Below are 24,632 nucleotides of genomic sequence, written 5' to 3'. Positions count from 1 at the left end.
AAAACGTAGATTCATGTAGAATTTGCACGACCAGCTGGGGGCAATAATATATTAAGCCAAGAAGTCAGTAATAAACTAAAAACATAATTACATAAGTAAATTCGACAGTCCTGAATAATCAGAAACTATTAAGATAGGCGTCTAATATGTATATATATGTAAATATGTTAATTATTTCTGTTTAACGCTTTCCCCAGATTATTTTCTCATGTTGGCATGAAATAAAATAGCTCCCTCTGGTGTTACTGCAACTTCTGCATGCTTGTCTTTGTCACGCTTTGGAGAGGCAAAGTGTTAAATAGACATGGTGGATATATGTGTCTGTATGTACTCTGTCCCTTTAAAGCACAGGTGTTGAACTCCAGGCGTTAAGGGTTGGTGTCCTGCAGGTTTTAGATGTGTCCTTGATTCAACACAGCTGATTTAAATGGCTGAATGACCTCCTCAACATGTCTTGAAGTTCTCCAGAGGCCTGGTAATGAATGAATCATTTGATTAAAGTGTATTGGCCCAGGGTTATATCTAAAACCTGCAGGGCATCGGCCCTCGAGGCCTGGATTTTGACATCCTTGCCTTAAACTGTACCCCTCTCTCCACAAGATTTTGCATGAACAACTTCAAATATAGGTTTTTACAAAATAGATAGAAACTAATGCAAGTAAAAGCACATTTAAAGCATGTTTCAGATTTTAAAAGAAAAGCATGAACTTAATGCAGTACTACACTGCAAGTCATGTATAAGCAAACAAGGCTTGATAACCCAGAAATCGTGCTTGTAGTTATAAGATTGATAAAGCTTAGAGCACCAATACTGTTCAACATTCTTTTCATTGCGAAATAGTTCTTCAGATAAAAAAGATAAAAAATACAAATAGCTCACAGTTTAGGATTTTGATTACTAGAGAAACAAAAACTCATACTTTGAAGTAATGTCTGTTTAAAAGAACTTACCCTCCATGCTGAGAAAATAGAAATCTGTCAAAAATATAGTCACGATGTGTCTCTGCAGTGAGTCGCTTGCTTTTGTTCTTGTACTGCGACTTGACTCATGCTTCGCTTCTGCTACCTGTCTAACTTGTTCTCTGTTTTTTAGCCAGAAGAAGTGAACAAAACACTCTCCACACTGTAACACTCTGCACTGCACATTGTACGTTTACATATAATAATCTGCAGTGCTGCAACACAGAGATAAAGATAATAAATAGTTATATGACACAAAAAGTTGGTGATGCAAGAAAAAAGAAAAAGTTAAGCTGTATTTCATTGCCCTTAGGGATTTCTTAATAGTTTTATTTCTATTCTTCAGAAAAGCGTAATTTATTTCTGTTTGAATATATGAATACGTTTTATATTGGCCTTCAAACCCATACCTTTCACTAGAACTCCATATTCCTTTGTTCTGTCAACTACACATAACTTATTTAAAGTTTGGATTTATAGTCACAGAATACAAACATCTATTTTTTTCTTTTGATTTATTTAGTCTCATTTGTTGCTGCATTTTTCAATTAGTAACTTTTGTACCAGTCTGGAAACATGAGCAACACTTAAAAACATTAAAACTGCCATTACAATAAAGCTTGTCTTAGATCAAATCTGCTTCAAAAAGGTGGCCTGACCCTGTTAAACCTCATGTCACTGCCACTTAAACATGTTTGGCTGAACCTGCACAGGAGGTTCAACAAGTTCAGCTGAATTAACATGAGGCCATATGGCTAATAATGGAAAATTGTCAAGAAATTGAAGACACTTGGTTACATGTGAAATGATTAGTTGTTTTATTAGTGAAGATTTGTAGCAAAGAGAACATCATGAAACAGAAGCAAATGCTATTTGACAGTTATGGATCTGTGGTAATACCCAGAGATTTTTTTAAGCTGGAGTAATGGACATATTCATGGGTAAAGTCTGAAAATACAGAAATCCAATCATGATGAACAAAACGATTCCAAAATTTCTAATTCAACAATTTTAATAATGACTCTATGATGGCAACTTATGAAGGTGAATGTGAGTAGTTGTGCCCAGTTTCCTAGCAATATACAGTATGCTGATCCTGTACATCTGTGGATTGTAAAGGTACTTCTGATATTTTATTTCTAACCTGTTTTTACATTACAAAAATAAACAGAGTGCTTTAATGCTGTATTCTGCTTTCTTTGCTTCGTCACTGTGCATCAGTTTCATGTCTGTCAAACGTGGTAGTCCTAATTTTATTTGGCTGCTGGCTCTGCAGATGCAGCAGGAACTGTGTTAGATGATGTTGCTGCATTGTTTTTAGCTACTTTTGCTGCAGCTGCTATTCCCAATGCTACTCCTACTCCTACTCCTACTAAACCTACGGTGCTGTCTTCTTTCCCTAATTGTATCGTCCCACTAAGGAATGCACCTAACAGATCCACTGTTGTAACTCCAACAGCTTTTGACAACAGATTTTTAACCACAGACTGTTTTGCCTTTGTTGCAGTTTCCTCTTCTGTAAAGTCTGGAGATGACTGTTTGATGCAGCCTTCCTCTTGTTGAATTTCTCTCTTCACTTTTTGCAGCATCTCATGGGTGAAGTAACCTCCTTTGTTTGCATCAATAATGTTGTCAATGGTTTTTAGTAATTCTGCCACTTGGTACTGGTTGGTCCTGTATTCATCTCCCTGTTTGTTCGTCCAGTATTTATTATCAATGACGTGGCAGCGCCCCCCACACTTCTTGATCAGATTGCTTAGAGCTTCACTTGCATTAACAAACTCTTCGATCTTCATTCCCTCAGGAAGCTGGTCACCGTGAGTAAAGATTATTGTAGTAAATCTAAATGTTTCATCTGAGAAATATTGGCTCATTTTCTCTATTACACCTTTTTCATGCTCTGTGTATTTCTCCACTTTAAGCACAATGAGAAAAACATGAGGACCAGGAGCACATTCTGTGATACACCTCAATATTTCAGACTTCATGTCCTCCTCAGATCTGTCTGTGTCAAAAAATCCAGGAGTGTCAATAAAGTGGACAGTTTTTCCACTGATAGATATGAACTTTGATTGACATTCCTTTGTTCCAGATTTCGGAGTATGATTTACTTTAAACACAGGCTCCCCACACAGGGTGTTGGCAATACTGCTCTTTCCAGCTCCAGTTTTTCCCAGGACCACAATCCTTCTTGCTGACTCTATGAAACAATAATGATTCTGTGTCAGTTATTTACCTATTACTTTGTATAAAACAGTGCAAGAAATAAACAGTAAATTGAGATGAAAGTAAAACTGCATGAAGTTTGCAGTACTGGTTTATAAGTAAACATGGAAGAGTAGAAATATTTAATTTCTCTGATTGTTATTCACAGTTCAGACCTAGCTTCAAATGTGGATAATAAGTAAGTTAGAATTATTAACTCTATCAAGCATATACTCTGTATTATTCTGTTATAATATTCAAATTTACAGCTGTGAATATATTAGGTAACATTTACACAACTACTTTAGGGATTCAGTGGAGTAGATCACATTAGCTGAGAAAAACAGTCACTTTCAGAGAACTTTCTTCCTTTGTGATCCCACATCTGTTAATCATTAATACAGAAAAATGCTAATAACTGAAACTTACCGTCCATGTTTTTGAAAGCAAAACCAGCGCAGAGACACACGATTACTCAGATCCTGTGGACGTTGTGACTGCGCCCTTCGGTTGCTTCTGCACCTGTTGAACTTGTTTCTCAGCAGCAAACTGAAGCGATGAGCTTACCTCATAGTGTGTCTCTTTTTTTTCCCCACACTTGGCCAAGAGCATGTGCACATCTAAATGTAGTAATATAACACAAACACAAATTTTCTTTTAATTTTTAATTAAAATCTCGGCAACCCTATTGTTTTAACCCAAAGTTAAATATGCCTGTAGTAAATATGACATTAGTAAATGACACTTGATACTGTTTATCAAGTCTATAATACTATAATTCAAAGTTTTACCATATGTACGTAAAAGGGGTGTGTTACGTATTTGAAATCTTCTAGCAGCTGTTTCCTTTAGGGGTTGCCTCAATTGGTCATTGGCTTCCATCTCACCCTAACCCCAGCTTCCTCCTCTGTTACACCAACACTCTCCCATTGAGGCCATTGACGCTCAAGAGTTGGTAGTTCGTCTTATAATCGGAAGGTTGCCGGTTGCCGGTTCGAGCCCCCGTCTTGGACAGTCTCAGTCTCAGAAAATGAAGACAGGACAAAAGACAGATTAATTGTAACTAATGCTTAAATCCAAAGAGGTGTATAAACACATAGTAAGTAAAGTAAAATTTTATTTATACAGCACCTTTCAAGATAAAATCACAAAGTGCTTCACAGAAGCTAGAACAAAGCACATAACATAAAACAACATCAACCAAAGGCAATTTTAAAAAGACGAGAAGGGAGAACATGTGAATAACATGTGAATAGAGAGATGGGGCCGTCCATGACTAAAGGTAAAACATCGGAGAGCCGGTCTGGCTCAGAAAATTGTGCACCAATGGACAAACCAAATGAATGGAAAGATGACAAATGTACTGAAAAGTACACATTTATCTGCTACAATGGTATAAATATTTGGCGATTAATGATTATCATCAGGGAAACATGGGTGATAATTTTGAAAATTAAAAAAAAAATTCAAGTTAAATCTGAAACTTTAATTCGGCTAGTATCATTTTTTAAGTTATAAAATAGGCAATTAGTTTAATAAAATTGCATTTTGTGTCTTCCACAAAAAAAAAAAATCCTTCCAACAACATATTCATTTTGAGTGAAAAGTCAAAAATGTGGCAAGAGACTCAGAGCTACTGCAGAGAATATCACACAGACCTTGTCAGTGGAGTTGCACAGTTAGATGACGCATGGTTTAAAAATGAGACCATGTATAACAATTATTTATGGATCGGCCTGTTCCAAGATACTTGGAGATGGTCAGATGGAAACAACTCCTCTTTCAGATATTGGGAAAGTGTTCAACAGAGCAATGTTGATTCACAGGACAATGGAAAAACTACATGTGCAATGACTGTGAACAGTTCAGGAAAATGGGGCACAGATAAGTGTGATGAACAAAAACGCTTCTTCTGTTATGATGGTGAGTATTTGCGTCACCTGCTTTGCTACTGTATGAATGAAAAGAAATGAACAATTATCCTGAATTTATACACAATTTGCCAAATAAATTATGATGTATACTGCCACATAATTCAATTAAATTCAATTTTATTTATATAGCACCAAATCACAACAAAAGTTGCCTCAAGGCGCTTTATATTGTACAATAGATACAGAGAAAAACCCAACAATCATATGACCCCCTATGAGCAAGCACTTTGGCAACAGTGGGAAGGAAAAACTCCCTTTTAACAGGAAGAAACCTCCCGCAGAACCAGGCTCAGGGAGTTGACCGGTCTCATCTGCTGAGACCGGTTGGGGGTGAGAGAAGGAAGACAGGATAAAGACATGCTGTGGAAGAGAGACAGAGATTAATAACAGATATGATTCGATGCAGAGAGGTCTGTTAACACATAGTGAGTGAGAAAGCTGACTGGAAAGGAAAAACTCAATGCATCATGGGAATCCCCGGCAGCCTACGTCTATTGCAGCATAACTAAGGGAGGATTCAGGGTCACCTGGTCCAGCCCTAACTATATGCTTTAGCAAAAGGAAAGTTTTAAGCCTAATCTTGAAAGTAGAGATAGTGTCTGTCTCCCGAATCCAAACTGGAAGCTGGTTCCACAGAAGAGGGGCCTGAAAACTGAAGGCTCCCATTCTACTTTTAATACTCTAGGAACAACAAGTAGGCCTGCAGTGCGAGAGCGGAGTGCTCTAATAGGGTGATATGGTACTACAAGGTTATTAAGATAAGATGGGGCCTGATTATTTAAGACCTTGTATGTGAGGAGCAGGATTTTGAATTCAATTCTGGATTTAACAGGAAGCCAATGAAGGGAAGCCAAAACAGGAGAAATATGCTCTCTCTTTCTAGTCCCTGTCAGTACTCTTGCTGCAGCATTTTGGATTAACTGAAGACTTTTCAGAGAGTTTTTAGGACATCCTGATAATAAAGAATTACAGTAGTCAAGCCTGGAAGTAATAAATGCATGAACTAGTTTTTCAGCATCACTCTGAGACAGGATATTTCTAACTTTGGAGATGTTGCGCAAATGGAAGAAAGCAGTCTTACATATTTGTTTAATATGTGCATAACATATTCGTATTTTTCTTATAGTGCAATCAGGTTCCCTCCAAAGTTGATTTGGACTTTGCAAGTCCACATTTGAGCTCAATGAACTGAACTCAACAATCTGTATTTGTTAATGGCACATAAAGTGATCCTGATCACAGAAAACAAGACCTGGGAAGAGGCTTTATTCTGCTGCAGAGAGAATTACCATGATCTGGTCTCCATTACTAACCTAGAAGAACAGAAATGGGTCGAGGAGAGAGCCAGAAATGCCTCCACTCCTCATGTCTGGCTGGGACTGTGGTACACCTGTACTCTGGAATTCTGGTTCTGGGTCAACAATGAAGTGGTCATGTATAAAAACTGGGCTTCTGAAGGATACATCAATTAGTGTGACACTTGTGGAGCCATGGGCACACAAGGACAACATAAGTGGTTCAAAAAATGATAATGAGAAGTTTAATTTTATGTGTTCTAAGTTTTAAACTCTATTTTACTCACTGGTTTTTACTCATTTACTAATCGTGCATGTGGTGGTGTGTAACTGACAGATAGCTTCTGAAAATGATAATTAGTAAGTCAGAACTTATTTATATCTCTTCCCTGAAAGTTGCCTGATTTAGTTCTCCCTCTATTTAAGTTGCCATGTGCATCTTTTAACTGGTTATTTTTTGTAATATCTTATTTTTTGGACTTTTTTTTTCTTAGACATTTGGACCCTTTATCATTTCAACTGCATTTGAGTCCAACTCTGCACTTCACTTTTCATGATAATAATACAAATTCTGTTTTTAAAGTTGCTACTTGTGAACATGCTGGGATGATACTTGCTGCGGGAGGTGAAAATGAATTTTATGATCCTACAAAAGATATAACTGATGCTTGTACTGAATGTACTGCTTGTCCTGACCTTTCTCTCATATAGCAAAAAGAATATTAAGATAACCAGAATAAACTGAGCTGAAACTTAATTATTAAAAATGCAATTAAGGCATCTCTGAGCAATGTATCTGGAAATATATAATTAATAATAAATCAATATACAAGTCACAGTCCAAGTTTTATTTACATTGTGTAAAGCAAAATAAACATAATGATAAACGTAAGCAGAGTAGTGCATTTTTGACAGGAGAGCTTGATGCTGGTGCCATCTAGTGTCCAAAATGTGATGGTTTTAGTCCAAATCAGATAGGTTGTATTTATACAAAACATATATAACAATTTCATAACCTATGAAATTCGCTTTTGAGAGCTTAAAAGTGGCAGCTTCTCTAAAGCAGCTAAATATATTACGCATGTATCTTTAATTTAAACAGGAAATCTCAGATCAAGATGTATTTCAATGAGTGATTGGCAGCAGATTAAAAAAAGGAAAATAACTTGTAATAAATAAGAGCACTCAGAAAGTGGAACTCCTGTTGAAAGGAAAAGGCAAAAACTTCTATGTTTTATAAATATTTTTTACAATGCATTTACTTCAGCCTGTTACGATATCATTGTTACGTCATGGGGTCACATACTGCATGTGTAACTGAGTTAGAAAACAGCTTAACGATATTCCTCCAAATTGACGTGCTTTGTGAATAGTTGGAGCCACCTTGCGGTGGACAAATACCACAACTGCAACTGTTAAGGTTTCAAATTGCTGCACAGTGAATGCCTCAGCAAAGGAAAATAAGCTGGTAGTAGGTGCTTGTGGGCCATGCTGTTGTCAATTGTGTATGTATATTAATGGAAAACATTCTCATAGTTGTAAGTGTCAACATGTATTTTGATTGTAAGCAGTACTAGCATGTACCCTGAAAGTTACAGGCATTTTGATGCATGGGTAGTAACTTTATTCACGAGTAGCATTTTTAGTTAGCATGCTAAGCTAATACTCATGAGCTAGTCGGGTGCTTTTTGACTTGCACTCATCTCTGCATTTGCTTTTCACACTGGTGATGACGACTCTGCTGTTTTCTTTGTACCAGGTAGGTATGGCGTTATTTTTGTGCCACTATTCTGAGCGCACGTAAAAAAAAGTTCAAGCACACGTAAAAAACATTTGCAGGTGCAAGTGTCGCATTTTGAGGAGAAATTTATTTTGAGCGAAGAAAAGCTAAAATTGAGTGAACAAAATTCATTGCTGCGTGCAAAAAATGTATTTCAGTGTTTGCCATTATCCATACATACACACACACACACACACACACAATAGCAGCCCCTCTCGCTCAGTTTTTGCATTTGCGCTCGCTCGCAATGTGTTGTTCGCGCTCTCAACATTTCTGCCCGTGCACGCTCAACTCTTTCTGCACACCATTATATTTGTGCCACAAAACCAGCCAATCACAGACTTGGATGCAAAAAAACCTGATTGGCTGTTTTGGTCTCCAGTCAGCTCGAAATGACGAAATGCAATATCCCAGAATCCATTTCGTCTAAAACTCAAACGAGGCAGTGGCGGAGGAACACAGAGTGGCGGAGTTTGAAATATTACTCTTTCTGGGTCACAAAATAAACTTTTAAGATATTTTCGTGCGAGAATGGTGCTGTGTAAACTTCAAATGTCTGCTCGATTTATCGAGACATCACATATTTGCATAAGTGCTCTAACGTTTTTGGAGATGCCTGTTACCCACCAGCTGACCGCATAGCTGGACTGTCCATTGGGCATTTGCCCGGTGAGCCAATAATGATTTTTCATTTTTATGTTTGTTTGTTTTTGTAACGGTATAAACAATGAAAGGTGGTGGATTAGCTAATTGGTCATGATCAACTCTGGGCTGGACAAATTACAATACATCGTATTGAGGGGAAAAGGAACGCGATTCGTCCCGTACTTCAGCTAGAATGAAAAAGACACAAAGCTGGAGTTATTCTGTCTTTACGCTGTCAGCTGCTTCTTCTTCTCTCATTCTCTCCCCCTCCCTCTCCTGTTGCTACTTCAATCATGAAACTGATCAATGATCAGCTGATTGTCTCTCTTGTTTGTTTATCGCCCACTTTGCGCCAGAAAGAGGAAACAAGCGGATGTTGCGCTAAACAACAGCAGCACGTTTAAGCTTGATCAGCTGTTCTTATTACTTTCTAGTATCAGCTGATGTTTACTGGAGCCACAGCTGTAAAAGCTGCTGGTCATGATACCGGTTTGGATATGTGGTGAGAGGGAAACATGAAGATGATACAAATCATATATATATATATATACCAACAAGACAGTGTACATCACTGTCACAACAGCGTTTGTTTTAGGCTTTATGGTTTTCCTATAATACCTGGTGGTGTAGTCGGCCGATTGTTTGTCAGTTCAGCCTTATATATTACGTTTAACCTGAGTGACCACCCGGTCAGCTGGTGGGTAACAGGCATCTCCGAAAAAGTTAGGGCACTTATGCAAATGTGTGATGTCTTGATAAATCGAGCAGGTATTTGAAGTTTACACACCCAACATTCTCGCATGAAAATATCTTAAAAGTTTATTTTGTGACCCAGAAAGAGTAATATTTCACACTCCGCCACTCTGTGTTCCTCCGCCACTGCCTTGTTTGAGTTTTGGACGAAATGGATTCTGGGATATTGCATTTCGTCATTTCGAGCTGATTGGAGACCAAAACAGCCAATCAGATTTTTTTGCATCCAAGTGTGTGATTGGCTGGTTTTGTGGCACAAATATAACGGTGTGCAGAAAAAGTTGAGCGCGCACGGGCAGAAATGTTGAGAGCGCAAGCAACACATTGCGAGCAAGCGCAAGTGCAAAAACTGTGTATGGATAATAGCAAACACTGAAATACATTTTTTGCACGCAGCAATGAATTTTGTTCACTCAAATTTAGCTTTTCTTCACTCAAAATAAATTCCTCCTCAAAATGCAACACTTGCACCTGCAAATGTTTTTTACGTGCGCTCAGAGGAGTGGCAAACAAATAAAAGTAAAATAAAAGTATTTTACTGTGTATTTCACAGTTTTGTACTGTTTTTCTAGAATATCATTAAATTTACATAAATAGACTGATTTTACATTTCAAATGTAAATTAACATAAAATCACTGTAAATGTAATAAAACACAATATTCTTGTTTTTAAATATATTTTTCTGTACATATGCATATTTAGATTGTTAAAATACATTCACAAATGTATCATAATTTCACAAATATTTGTCCGTTATTTGAAAGATTGAACTGTTAAATTCAAATGTAATGCTATGGAAAAATATATAAAATGATTCTTATAAACTTTTTTTTACATCAAATAATTATTATTATCATTGTTATTTACGGCAATCGTGGCTCAAGAGTTGGCAGTTTGCTTTGTAATCAGAAGGTTGCCGGTTCGAGCCCCGGCTCGGACACTCTCACTCGTTGTGTCCTTGGTCAAGACACTTCACCTACCACCTACTGGTGATGGCCAGAGGGGCCAATGATGCGATATGGCGGCCTCACCTCTGTCAGTCTGTCCCAGGGCATGCAATCCATTATGATTTAAACCAACTGTATATTTCTGTACATTTAAGTGTTATTATTCATATTGCCACATTCATTGACCTTTTTTATAGGTAATTTCATTGTTTAATCACATTAAAATGTTCCTAATTTAATGTTTAAAAGTACTTGAAAAAGGCAAAATCCCATGTAAAATTAGGGCAATAAACTGTATTGTCATTACTGAAAATAACCGTATTTTTATGAGAAAGTTATTTTCTGTTATTTCATGGTATTATTTTGGCGCCCCAGCTGCTGGAATATTACTGTTTTTCTAGGATTTTTTTTTTACAATGTAAGGCTGCACTTTTTGCAGTGATCTCATATAGAAAACTATTCTGCGCGTATATAAAACAGGTCCACGGCTCCGGGCCGTGGTAAAGGGACCTCTGGCTAATACGTCGGGTTCATGTCGGGCTGTTAGCCAAAAAATAGCTTTACTTTATTGTCTGGGTCAACTTTGCTAGCGAGAGACGGAGAGAGGCGTAGAAAGGCTGCTTCAACAGAACTTGTTGTTTCAGAGGAAAACACGAACACAGTGTACAGTTGAGTCTTAATAGCTTACTTACAACTGGGCTCATCAGGCACTCTTCTTGGCTGCAGTGATTATTATTATATTTACATGCTTCCATCTGTTTCTGGTCCGTGACTACTCGTACTTTTCCACTCTCCATTTTCTCCCTCCCTCGCTCACAGACACATAACGGGTATGGCAGTCCATTCTGTCTGCAGCACGGACTACACTGCCCATGAGGCTACATTCTTTAGGGCTGTGCCTGTAGCATTCTGCCTATTGCCTTCATATTAAATCTTTTTTTTTTTTTAATTTCTTCACTTCGCTATGCGGGCAGGAGTGGCATGGGACGCGAGATTGAGACACAGGCATTTGAGCCTCTTAATGCATGTTTTGTTTGGGTTTCCACTGGCGTGGAATCAAAAATAGAGAGGGCATAGCATAAGATATAAAAAAAGAAAAGACCATCGTGTAATCCATTTTTTTCAACAAGTAACTGCAGTGGCGGTCTTAGCCTGTTTGGCGTCCTGGGCGAACACTCCCTCTGGCGCCCACACACACACACACACACACATACATATACACACATGCATACATAACCTGAATCTTAGCACCTTATTTAATTTGGAAGTAACCTTGTTTTGTTTCTTTTCCCCTCAGGCGGCTTGTAAAAGGTGACCAACAGCATTTAGCAGACAGCAGATCACCGGGTCTCTGAATGTCTTCAGACCTTTCACTTCACGACTCCAAAGTAGCTTTAAGACAATTTGTGCTTTTGCCCACCCCAGAAGCTATTTTAGTTCCTTGGACTGTCCACTTTTTTCTTTTGTTTGTAAAGAATAATGGGAGAAGTCAATCTGTAACTGTGTTCCATGTAACAGTAATTTGTACAAACTTTACATCCCAATACTTGTTGTTGGTTTTGTGTGTGATTGTTATCAACGACACACAGTTTGATGAGATTTTTCTACAAACCACTGGACCCAGCTAGGCCCTGATGGTTGCTCTTGCTCGATTTCCACAGGGTGACTGTAGCTGTTGTATTGTAAAATCTAATTAGTTCCCAAAACTTAAAAAAAAACAAAAAACTATGCAAACTTGTTGCCTCAAAAAAAAAAAAAAGATTGCTGAATGTTAAGTTAAAAATGTTGGATGAGCTGAAAAAGAGAATTTTTCACTTGAAAACAAAAGTGCAGAAATGTTAAAAGCTGACGTTTACACAGTGTCACGGTTCTGGGTCTTTCTGACCCAGCTTTTTGAGTTCTTGTGTTTTTTATATTATGGTTTATGTTTTGAGTCCTTTGTTGCACTGTGTTATTTCCCTAGGTTTCAGTTATGGTCTTCATAGGTTTATTTCATAGGTTTTGTAATCTGGCTTCCCTGTGTTCCATGTTGTGTTTGCTGTACCTTTCTGTACCATGTTTTAGGTTCCTATGTTCTGTCTCCCCAGTTGCTGTTAAGTTTACATGGCTAGAGTTCAGTCAGTGTTTCCTGTTTTACTTTGAAGGTCCGTGCCTCATGTCAGTGATTCTAGTTTTGCTTCCCTTGTCTCGTCCAGCCTGATTACTCCCAGCTGTGCTCTCCTGTGTCTCATTCCCTCGTTATCCCTCAGTGTATTTAAGCCCTATGTTTCTGTTTGTCAGTGTCGTAGTCTCCCTCATGGCTGTGTTTCCTTGTGTGTTAGTTATCCATGTCCCAGTTTAGTTTTGTTATATTTTTTGTGACATTCTGCAATAAAGCACCTTTTTGAGTTTAATTCCTGTGTGGTGAGTTTTGCGTTTGGGTCCTTCTCCTGTCTGCACACAGCCGCATTGTGACACACAGAGGAAGTTTCAAAGTTGAAAAGCAGCTGAACATCCTTAAAAGGTAAAAAGGCTGAGTAATGAAAAAAGAAGAAAAAGAAAACATCTGAACATCTCAGTGTCCTTTGCTCCCTGATTTTAAATCAGATGTCACTGTGAACATAAACACAAGCTACACGTGATATCTCTAATGGGTACCTGCCTCTACCTGTGCTGATGCTGGCATGACTAAAGCTAACCAAGCAGCAGCAAATATGCGAAGCAAGGCAGAAGGATAAAATCATAAAATGAACAGAATCATAAGGATATAAGACCACGAGCACTGCAAATGTAACAAATATATGTTAACATCAAATGGTATGTTATTTGAAATCTATATGAAACAATGAAACATATTTTTTTTCGAATATTTTTTATTAATTGTTCAAATTAGTCTGACACAGAAAGTGTCACAGAAATCATAATAAGGGTTCTTTGGACAGTACATATCCAAGATAAATGATCATAATTATAATATTTCTGACAGAGTCTAAATTGAATTGAAATCAATCTTGAATCAGGACCTTGTAAATCAGAATTGAATTTTTTTTTTAAGAAATCATCAGACACCCAGGCCGAATGCCAGTATCTGAACTGAATAACCTTAAATGTAAAAGAAGTAAATGAATAAATGATTATTGGGATAACATGTTCATCAACGTTAATTGAACAATTCAAGAGGAATGTGATGTTACAGTATAGACAAAGTTTCACATGTGTGGCATGGTGACCAAGTGGCAAGGCGTTGGTCTTGTAAACCAAAGACCATGGGTTCAATCCCCATCCGTGCCTTTAGTAGGAGCAGAAATCCTACAGTAATTAAAACCTGTTTATTTCTGTGCTTGGGGGAACAAGTGGGGCAAACACTCTGCTCCTAACCAGAAACACAGAACTTTAGACATGACTCCGGTGCCACAACATCACTATTGTTAGCGCTTTACTCAGTGTGAGTATCAGTTTGCTTTACACGCAGGTTTATATATTTAACAGAATATAACACACCATATGAGGAGTCAAAGTGGACGATCCAAACAGGATATCTGACAACAGGAGACATTTACGAATGCATATTTACACTGATAATTCATATTTATCTTAATATTAACATAAAAAAATGTTTTATATAATAAACGGAAAGGAGAGTCTTCCAGTGGGACAATCATTTTTGTAACTGCTCACCCAAACACTTTTTCTATATTTCTAAAAAACAAACACACAAAAACAAAACAAAAACAACAAGTTTTGGGATGTACAGAGTTTGTACACATTACTGTTAACAAGAACACACAAACACTCATCTAAAAAATATTCATTGGACTATAGTTTAAATGCTCAAGCTACATGTTTATTGAGATTGTCTAATGTCTGCGACGGTATCTTCTCCCACGTCTGTGGACACCGACGGCCTTGTGGGGTAACCTGTGTCTGCGAACGGGGTGAGAAGACCTCGCATATCTGCGATATATATCTGATTCCTCATTTGATGAGGAATCATCTATTTACATATTTGCTGAATCCAAAATTTCAAGCCAGTGAGCCGTTTTAAAAAGCCCCCAAATACCCTATGAGCAAGCACTTGGCAACAGCGGGGAGGAAAAACCCCCCTTTAATGGGGGGAAACCTCCGACAGAACCGGGCTCAGGAAGGGGTGGCCATCTGTCGCGACCAGGAGGCGTTTAAATGTAATATGCGCAAAATTCCTAGTTTTCAGTGTTGGGCAAGTTACTTTGAAAAAGTAATTCAATTATAGTTACTAGTTACTTCTTCAAAAAAGTAACTGAGTTAGTAACTGAGTTACAATATTCTAAAAGTAATTAATTACTTGGAAAAGTAACTATTGCGTTACTTTAAAAAAAAAAAAAAAAAACGTTTAACCCTGTGGGGTCCAGGGTATAATTGGCCATTTTTTTACTACTCTTGATTTTCCCTCCACATTTTACCTTTAAAAACTATTTACTTTGCCTTGTTTGGTATCATTCTTTTTAGCACAACCTCACGTGCCTGAATTTACAGTTATGTTGTCATTTTGTCATACTGTATAACCAGAATTGATCTAAAATCAGACAAAAAACATATAAATCACAGTAGAAAAAGTTATATTTTTACTGTAACAACCATAAACATGATTAATGAATCATATTTCATAACTTCAAATGCAAATATTAATTGTCAATTTTAAAATCCTATGCACAAGTTTTGCAAACAACAAAGTTATTTGCATCCATTTACCTTTTACCCTTTTTTTAAGTAACCATTTCAAACTATTTACAAAACAATCAGCTGTTCTTCAATAAGAAACCACACAAATTATTTGTGCCACTGCAAAAAAATCATTTCTGTCCACTATAAAGGAGAACATCACAGCCTGATACCTGCAGGTCTGACAGCAGCAGGTGTATCACTCCTGTTTCTACCTGGAGACAGCAGTCGCCTCATTGTTCTGACACACATCACAAAACTATCCACAACACTACACACTAACTACACAAGACAACACATTAACTACACACTCCAAACACGCTAAACGTCACAAATCTCTCACATCTCAAAACTCGCTCTCTCTCTTTTCCTGCTCTCTCTCTCTTTCTCTCTCTCTCTTTCTCTCTCCGTCACTCCTAAAACTTTTTTTTTTTTTTGCTCATAAGCAGAGAGTGCTTGCTAGCGCTAACGTGGCGAAACTATTGAGGAAAAAACGCCGCGTATATCTTGTTTATCCTGACTCTGGTTTTACGTGGCCTATCCAGTGTTGCCAACTCCTCAGTAAGGAAAATCGCTATTGGCTGTCCTAAAAGTCGCTAGAAGTCGCTAAATGACGTCATCACCTAATTTGCATAATTGATCATGCTAATATAATTGTAACCTATGTTGTTGGAGAGAGAAATAACATCGTGGAAGAGACATAAAGTGAGTAAAAAACGTCCTAAATGCATTTAGAGTTTATTTAGAACTACAAATTAAATTTCTTTTAGCAATTATTGGTTTTTTAATGTCACAATTCCAACCCTGCTCCTTTACCCGGGCTTGGACCGGCAAAAGTGATCTGAAATAGGCAGTCTGGTGGAGTTACTTTGTGTGTGTGTGTTTATAAGTAGTTTTAAACCTTGTGATCCACAAAACAGCATAAGAGTAAAAGAGTAAAAGAAGAACTGACTGTGTTACAGCACCCGCTGCTTGTTGAGAGTAAAAGCGATACGCGCTTTCACGTCTTTTTTTAGCGACTTTTTTAAGAAAAAAAGTCGCTAGGGGGTCTGAAAACTCGCTAAATATAGCGACAAAGTCGCTAAGTTGGCAACACTGGGCCTATCGACACAATTTAAAAACTGGCACCTTGTTGCTTTGTCTTTAAGTGGTCATGTGATTGACTTACCACGACTACTTTATTCTTCCTCAGTCAAACAGCAGCACTCATGCGATTGTTTTGCCTCCTTAGCTCCAGGTGTTGTGCTAGACAGTGATCGTGATTACCGTCCGCGGGAGCGCGCAGCTGCTTAAAGCTGTAGCGTCCAGATTACTTACAGCTACTTCCTGCAGCTGATATAAGATGCGGTAAGCTGAACACAGCTTCAACCGTCTGTTTGTTGAAAAATAGTAACGGACCGCGTTTTCTTGTTAGTAACTGTAACGCCGTTGTAACGATAGGAATAGTAATTAGTTAGATTACTCGTTACTGAAAAAAGTAACGCCGTTAGTAACGCCGTTACTTGTAACGCCGTTATTCCCATCACTGCTAGTTTTACACGTGAATCCTTACGTCGGCATGCTTGTTTCCATGATCACAACAAAATGACTCGCAAATATGTTTTAAATAGATGATTCCTCATCCCTTTAAAACATATTTGGCGGCGTTTAAATGTAATATGCGCAAAATTCCTCCTTTTGGCGTGAATCCTTACGTCGGCATGCTTGATTGCATGATCACAACAAAATGACTTGGAAATATATTTTAAATAGATGATTCCTCATCCATTTAAAACATATTTGGTGGCGTTTAAATGTAATATGCGCAAAATTCCTCGTTGTACTTGCGAATCCTTACGTCGGCATGCTTGGTTGCATGATCACAACAAAATGACTTGCAAATATGTTTTAAATAGATGATTCCTCATCCCTTTAAAACATATTTGATGGCGTTTAAATGTAATTGGCAGAAAATTCCTCCTTTTGGGGCGAATCCTTACGTCGGCATGCTTGTTTCCATGATCACAACAAAATGACTTGCAAATATGTTTTAAAGGGATGATTCCTCATCCCTTTAAAACATATTTGGCGGCGTTTAAATGTAATATGCGCAATATTCGTCGTTTTAGCATGAATCCTTACGTCAGTAAACTTTGTTGCATGATCACAACAAAATGACTCGCAAATATGTTTTAAATAGATGATTCCTCATCCCTTTAAAACATATTTGATGGCGTTTAAATGTAATTGGCAGAAAATTCCTCCTTTTGGGGCGAATCCTTACGTCGGCATGCTTGTTTCCATGATCACAACAAAATGACTTGCAAATATGTTTTAAAGGGATGATTCCTCATCCCTTTAAAACATATTTGGCGGCGTTTAAATGTAATATGCGCAATATTCGTCGTTTTAGCATGAATCCTTACGTCAGTAAACTTTGTTGCATGATCACAACAAAATGACTTGCAAATATGTTTTAAATAGATGATTCCTCATCCCTTGAAAACATATTTGGCGGCGTTTGAATGTAATATGCGCAAAATTCCTCGTTGTACTTGCGACTCCTTACGTCGGCATGCTTTGTTGCATGATCACAACAAAATGTCTTGCAAATATGTTTTAAATAGATGATTCCTCATCCCTTGAAAACATATTTGACGGCGTTTAAATGTAATATGCGCAAAATTCCTCGTTGTACTAGCGACTCCTTACGTCGGCATGCTTGTTTCCATGATCACAACAAAATGACTTGCAAATATGTTTTAAAGGGATGATTCCTCATCCCTTTAAAACATATTTGGCGGCGTTTAAATGTAATATGTGCAAAATTCTTTGTTTATGCGTGAATCCTTACGTCGGCATGCTTTGTTGCATGATCACAACAAAATGACTTGCAAATATGTTTTAAATAGATGATTCCTCATCCCTTGTGTCATGGTCCTGGGCCACGTTGGCCCAGTATTCTTAGTTTTCATGTATTTTGTTCCTTATTTAGGCCATGCTTCCTGAGTTGCTCTGTTACGTTGTTTCCTTATGTGTTTTTCCCCTTGTGACTCTTACCCCCTGTGTGCCCCTCTGTGTATCTGTGAGCCCTTGCCTCTCCTTGTGTTTTATTCCATGTTTTACCCAGCCTGTTATGTCTGTGCTCTCCCCGTGCTCTCTCTCCTCCTGTCTGAACCTCTGTGCACTTCCTGTTTTACTTTGACAGTCTCCCGTCAGTGTTGCGTTCACTCCTGTTGTGTCTTGTTATGATTATCAGTGTCACCTGTGTTCCCCGTGTGCTCCCACTTCCCTCGTTAACCCTCTGTGTATTTATGTCTGCCTCTCCCTCAGTTCTGTGTCGCGTTCTCCCTCATAGCTGTGTGATTCTCCCTGTGGCTCCTTGCGCTTTAGTTTTCCCAGTTTAGTTTTGTATTGTTTTTCGTGCTAGCCTGCAATAAAGCAGTGTTTTGAGTTCACTTTTGTCTCGGTGAGTTTTGCGTTTGGGTCCTTCTCCTGCCTACACACAGCCGCACTGTGACACCTTGAAAACATATTTGGCGGCGTTTAAATGTAATATGCGCAAAATTCCTCATTTTAGCGTGAATCCTTACGTCGGCATGCTTGGTTGCATGATCACAACAAAATGTCTTGCAAATATGTTTTAAATAGATGATTCCTCATTCCTTGAAAACATATTTGACGGCGTTTAAATGTAATATGCGCAAAATTCCTCGTTATACTCGCGACTCCTTACGTCGGCATGCTTGTTTCCATGATCACAACAAAATGTCTTGCAAATATGTTTTAAATAGATGATTCCTCATCCCTTGAAAACATATTTGACGGCGTTTAAATGTAATCGGCAGAAAATTCCTCCTTTTAGGGCGAATCCTTACGTCGGCATGCTTGGTTGCATGATCACAACAAAATGACTTGTAAATATGTTTTAAAGGGATGATTCCTCATCCCTTTAAAACATATTTGACGGCGTTTAAATGTAATCGGTGCAAAATTCCTCCTTTTGGGGCGAATCCTTACGTCGGCATGCTTGGTTGCATGATCACAACAAAATGACTTGTAAATATGTTTTAAAGGGATGATTCCTCATCCCTTTAAAACATATTTGGCGGCGTTTAAATGTAATCGGCGCAAAATTCCTCCTTTTGGGGCGAATCCTTACGTCGGCATGCTTGGTTGCATGATCACAACAAAATGACTTGCAAATATGTTTTAAAGGGATGATTCCTCATCCCTTTAAAACATATTTGGCGGCGTTTAAATGTAATCGGCGCAAAATTCCTCCTTTTGGGGTGAATCCTTAGGTCGTCATGCTTGTTTCCATGATCACAACAAAATGACTTGTAAATATGTTTTAAAGGGATGATTCCTCATCCCTTTAAAACATATTTGACGGCGTTTAAATGTAATCGGTGCAAAATTCCTCCTTTTGGGGCGAATCCTTACGTCGGCATGCTTGGTTGCATGATCACAACAAAATGACTTGTAAATATGTTTTACAGGGATGATTCCTCATCCCTTTAAAACATATTTGGCGGCGTTTAAATGTAATCGGCGCAAAATTCCTCGTTTTAGCGTGAATCCTTACGTCGGCATGCTTTGTTGCATGATCACAACAAAATGACTTGCAAATATGTTTTAAATAGATGATTCCTCATCCCTTTAAAACATATTTGGCGGCGTTTAAATGTAATCGGCGCAAAATTCCTCCTTTTGGGGCGAATCCTTACGTCGGCATGCTTGGTTGCATGATCACAACAAAATGACTTGTAAATATGTTTTAAAGGGATGATTCCTCATCCCTTTAAAACATATTTGGCGGCGTTTAAATGTAATCGGCGCAAAATTCCTCCTTTTGGGGCGAATCCTTACGTCGGCATGCTTGGTTGCATGATCACAACAAAATGTCTTGCAAATATGTTTTAAATAGATGATTCCTCATTCCTTGAAAACATATTTGACGGCGTTTAAATGTAATATGCGCAAAATTCCTCGTTATACTCGCGACTCCTTACGTCGGCATGCTTGTTTCCATGATCACAACAAAATGTCTTGCAAATATGTTTTAAATAGATGATTCCTCATCCCTTGAAAACATATTTGACGGCGTTTAAATGTAATCGGCAGAAAATTCCTCCTTTTAGGGCGAATCCTTACGTCGGCATGCTTGGTTGCATGATCACAACAAAATGACTTGCAAATATGTTTTAAAGGGATGATTCCTCATCCCTTTAAAACATATTTGACGGCGTTTAAATGTAATCGGTGCAAAATTCCTCCTTTTGGGGCAAATCCTTACGTCGGCATGCTTGGTTGCATGATCACAACAAAATGACTTGTAAATATGTTTTAAAGGGATGATTCCTCATCCCTTTAAAACATATTTGGCGGCGTTTAAATGTAATCGGCGCAAAATTCCTCCTTTTGGGGCGAATCCTTACGTCGGCATGCTTGGTTGCATGATCACAACAAAATGACTTGCAAATATGTTTTAAAGGGATGATTCCTCATCCCTTTAAAACATATTTGGCGGCGTTTAAATGTAATCGGCGCAAAATTCCTCCTTTTGGGGCGAATCCTTAGGTCGTCATGCTTGTTTCCATGATCACAACAAAATGACTTGCAAATATGTTTTAAAGGGATGATTCCTCATCCCTTTAAAACATATTTGACGGCGTTTAAATGTAATCGGTGCAAAATTCCTCCTTTTGGGGCGAATCCTTACGTCGGCATGCTTGGTTGCATGATCACAACAAAATGACTTGTAAATATGTTTTAAAGGGATGATTCCTCATCCCTTTAAAACATATTTGGCGGCGTTTAAATGTAATCGGCGCAAAATTCCTCGTTTTAGCGTGAATCCTTACGTCGGCATGCTTTGTTGCATGATCACAACAAAATGACTTGCAAATATGTTTTAAATAGATGATTCCTCATCCCTTTAAAACATATTTGGCGGCGTTTAAATGTAATCGGCGCAAAATTCCTCCTTTTGGGGCGAATCCTTACGTCGGCATGCTTGGTTGCATGATCACAACAAAATGACTTGTAAATATGTTTTAAAGGGATGATTCCTCATCCCTTTAAAACATATTTGGCGGCGTTTAAATGTAATCGGCGCAAAATTCCTCCTTTTGGGGCGAATCCTTACGTCGGCATGCTTGGTTGCATGATCACAACAAAATGACTTGCAAATATATTTTAAAGGGATGATTCCTCATCCCTTTAAAACATATTTGGTGGCGTTTAAATGTAATATGCGCAATATTCCTAGTTTTAGCGTGAATCCTTACGTCAGGATACTTTGTTGCATGATCACAACAAAATGACTTGCAAATATGTTTTAAATAGATGATTCCTCATCCCTTTAAAACATATTTGGCGGCGTTTAAATGTAATCTGCGCAAAATTCCTCGTTTTAGCGTGACTCCTTACGTCGGCATGCTTGGTTCCATGCTCAGAAGAAAATGACTCGCAAATATGTTTTAAAGGGATGATTCCTCATTTGATGAGGAATCATCCATTTACATATTTGCTGAGTCCTAAATTTGATGCCAGTGAACCTTTTTAAAAAGCCCCCAAATCCTCTATGAGCAAGCACTTGGCGACTGCGGGGAAGAAAAACCCCCCTTTAATGGGGGGAAACCTCCAACAGAACCGGGCTCAGGGAGGGGTGGCCATCTGTCACAACCAGGCGGCGTTTAAATGTTCACTGAGAGTTTAGTTGTAGTGTAAGGAAGAGGACTCCCTTACCCTAGTATTATTTTTTTATAAATATAAGTTGCTGTTTTTCCAGGTCCTGCATAGCTGCTCCTCATTAAGTAATCTGGTGGTATGTGAAAAGAAAAGAATTGCTATTGGGAGCAAATAAGGTCTACCATTAAGGAAAACTAACTTACCTCCCACCCACCCAAGAAGCTATTTTAGTTCCTGGGACTCTCTTCCTTTTTTTTTCTTTCTTTTTTTTCTTAATTTGAACTGATGAAGCTTCATAAAAATGTGAAAAACTCCCGTCGCTTTCCAAGCTACTTAAAGTGCTGTGAACTAAGTTGCAACAATCTCAGAGGGAGAGAAGCACTTGGTTTCCGCCCCCCGATGCTGATGGAAATGGACAAAGCGATAAGAAACCAAGACCAGAACGAAAGAAGCAGACTCACATACAGAGACCCACACAGACACACACTAATGTGGTTTTTGACCTGTATTTATGCCCTCAGGAGGCGTGACCTAACGACCGCACTTCAAAGCACGACCGCACTTCAAAGCACTCAGCGTTGTGACGCGTCACGTAATCTTCGTTCCCATGGCAACCATCGAGCGTTCGTGACGTAATTGAAGGAATCCCTGCTCACACCGTTGACTCACACACTCACCGGTGATATTCAGACAGCTTATGATATTTTCTCAGACTGCTGCACTGAAAAAGTGTCCAAAGAGCATGGCTTCCGGAACAAACTCAGTGAGTCAGTCACTGCAAACACATTTGTAGCATCAAGTGTTCTATGTGCAGTAAAGTGCACATTTCATCTGTGTTCAATCATACATTTTGTCAGGGGCGATTTTAGCCCATTTTCAAAGCACCCCCAAAGATTTCTTACTTTTTTTGACAATATTTGCTGTTTGTGGGACACACTAAAAATATAAAACGCATACAGTACGTAATTGAGATGGAACACTTTAACAACAAAAGCATAGATAACCCCTCTCCCCCTCCCAAAGTGGTTTGTTCCAGCTCGGCTCTCCCCTGCTCTTGGGGCCTGCTCTGGCTCTTGCGCCGTTGCTGCCAGAGCGATGGTGGCTGAGACGCAGCGGAGCGGAGGTGAAAGCACCTGCCTTAAAACAGGACATGTTAGCTGCATTTAACCTTCAGTTACTCTTTATATAGTTAGGTAGGAGTCAGGCCATGTTTCGTTTTAGCTGAAAAACATTACACCCAGGTAACCTGCTGTGTTGAAAACGTGTTTCCCGACTATGTTTGCTATCCTACAATCCGTCCTACTCTGTAGTAACATCAGCGACATTTGACCGTCCTGTTGCTCCCATTTAAATGTATACAGCCTATTTAAAATCTAAAACTTAACATTGTCCGTAGCCTGCTGTTGTTACCACTGTCCTGTTTGAAATGTAATGAGAGAAACTGGTTATTTTGTCCTATGTACAAGGTACTAACTAGCTAACTGGCTGGATACCCATTAACCTTATAACTCCACTGTTGTGTGTGTGTGTTTGTGTACAGAGAGACAGCCAGGTTCATAATGGATATGAGGAAGTTTTTTCAAAAAAAGAATCCACATTTAGGTAAAAGTGTAAGGTCAAATTATCCCTTAATAAAGGATAATGTTGGATCAGTGTTTCAATATTTATATCCTTTATTGGATGTACATGTGGTTTGGTTATTTACCTTTTGGTTGAAAATACACTGAGAGAGGACTTTTTTTATTAGTGATCTTAATAGTATTTTTTTTAATCTAATTGAATACAATCTATTTGTGTATGATTGTCAGTCCAAAGAGGGAGAGAGGAAAGAGGAGAACCTGAGGAGAAAGTACAGGGTCAGGAAGAACCAGGTAAGAAAACAGACAGGGAATACTAACAGGCAAAACAGAAACTGTTAAACTGGCAAAGAAAAAAAACCCAACTAATTTTACTCATACAATCTGGAAGTTGTGTTCTCCCTATATTAAAGCTGCTATACAGAATCTGCAAAACAAACTGGGTTGTCAGCCCTGGCACTGCATTACCATATTGAGCTTCAGTCAGAGGAAGTCACGGTTGCCAAAAACTTTTTGAAGCTCAAGAGTGAGGCTGGTGCCGTTCCAGATATGTTAACATCTTCTGGATAATCAGATCTTCCCCACACTGAAAACTGTTATTCAGGTTGCCCTAACAAACCCAGTTAGCAGCTGTAGCTGTGAAAGGTCTTCAAAGTGTCTTTAAGCACTTTGAATCACCTTGTTGTTGAATTGTGCTATATAAATAAACTTGCCTTGCCTTGCCTAGTGTCTTGACTCAGCTCCATACCTGGCTGAGAAGGACCATGGGTCAAAGCAGACTCCAGCACCTGGCTGTGATGTCAGTTGAGAAAGAGATGCTTGAGAGACTTGACCACCAAAATGTGATCGACAGATTTGCCAACCTCAAGGTGAGGCGACATAGGTTAAAAGAAAAGAAAAAATCTGCAGAGCCATAGTAGTATCTGCAGTAAAGATCTTTTCATACATTGTATACATTGTACCATAGGCCAAGGTGTCTCAATTTTTTTTAAATTTTTTAATAATATTTTGTACATTTCAAGGACTCTTCTATTTTTGGAGTGTATTTTTTATGTATCTGTATTATATTATACATACACTTTAAAAGTGAATCTCTGTGCAAAAAATGCACTCAGTTTACTTTTTACTGACTATGAGCATCATTCATTATTCTCCCCCAGTAATTAAGGTTAGGATATGTATT

At 38.3% G+C, this 24,632-nt stretch overlaps 1 protein-coding gene and 1 non-coding gene across 3 annotated transcripts; one reads left to right on the top strand and one right to left on the bottom strand.

Moving 5' to 3' along the window:
* Positions 1-1,775: 1,775 nt before the first annotated feature.
* Positions 1,776-4,269, bottom strand: LOC100697208 (GTPase IMAP family member 7-like). Of its 2 annotated transcripts, none has more exons than XM_003458860.4 (3): positions 3,957-4,269; positions 3,595-3,785; positions 1,776-3,160 (listed from the first exon to the last, which is right to left on the bottom strand). In XM_003458860.4, exons 2-3 carry the CDS (start codon positions 3,599-3,601, stop codon positions 2,214-2,216), a joined length of 954 nt encoding a protein of 317 aa, XP_003458908.1. In that variant the 5' UTR covers positions 3,602-3,785; positions 3,957-4,269; the 3' UTR covers positions 1,776-2,213. The 2 variants fall into 2 exon arrangements, with proteins under 2 accessions (XP_003458908.1, XP_019209711.1); XM_019354166.2 differs by having other exon boundaries at positions 4,053-4,269.
* Positions 4,270-13,718: 9,449 nt separating this feature from the next.
* trnat-ugu (transfer RNA threonine (anticodon UGU)) lies at positions 13,719-13,790 on the top strand. Its single transcript has one exon. It is a non-coding gene; the product is annotated as a tRNA-Thr (tRNA).
* Positions 13,791-24,632: the final 10,842 nt, after the last annotated feature.

This window comes from Oreochromis niloticus, linkage group LG3 (assembly GCF_001858045.2).
Source record: "Oreochromis niloticus isolate F11D_XX linkage group LG3, O_niloticus_UMD_NMBU, whole genome shotgun sequence".
NCBI lineage: Eukaryota > Metazoa > Chordata > Actinopteri > Cichliformes > Cichlidae > Oreochromis > Oreochromis niloticus.
The sequence above is the reverse complement of the archived record's forward strand: the minus strand, read 5'-3'. Positions and strand labels throughout refer to the sequence as shown.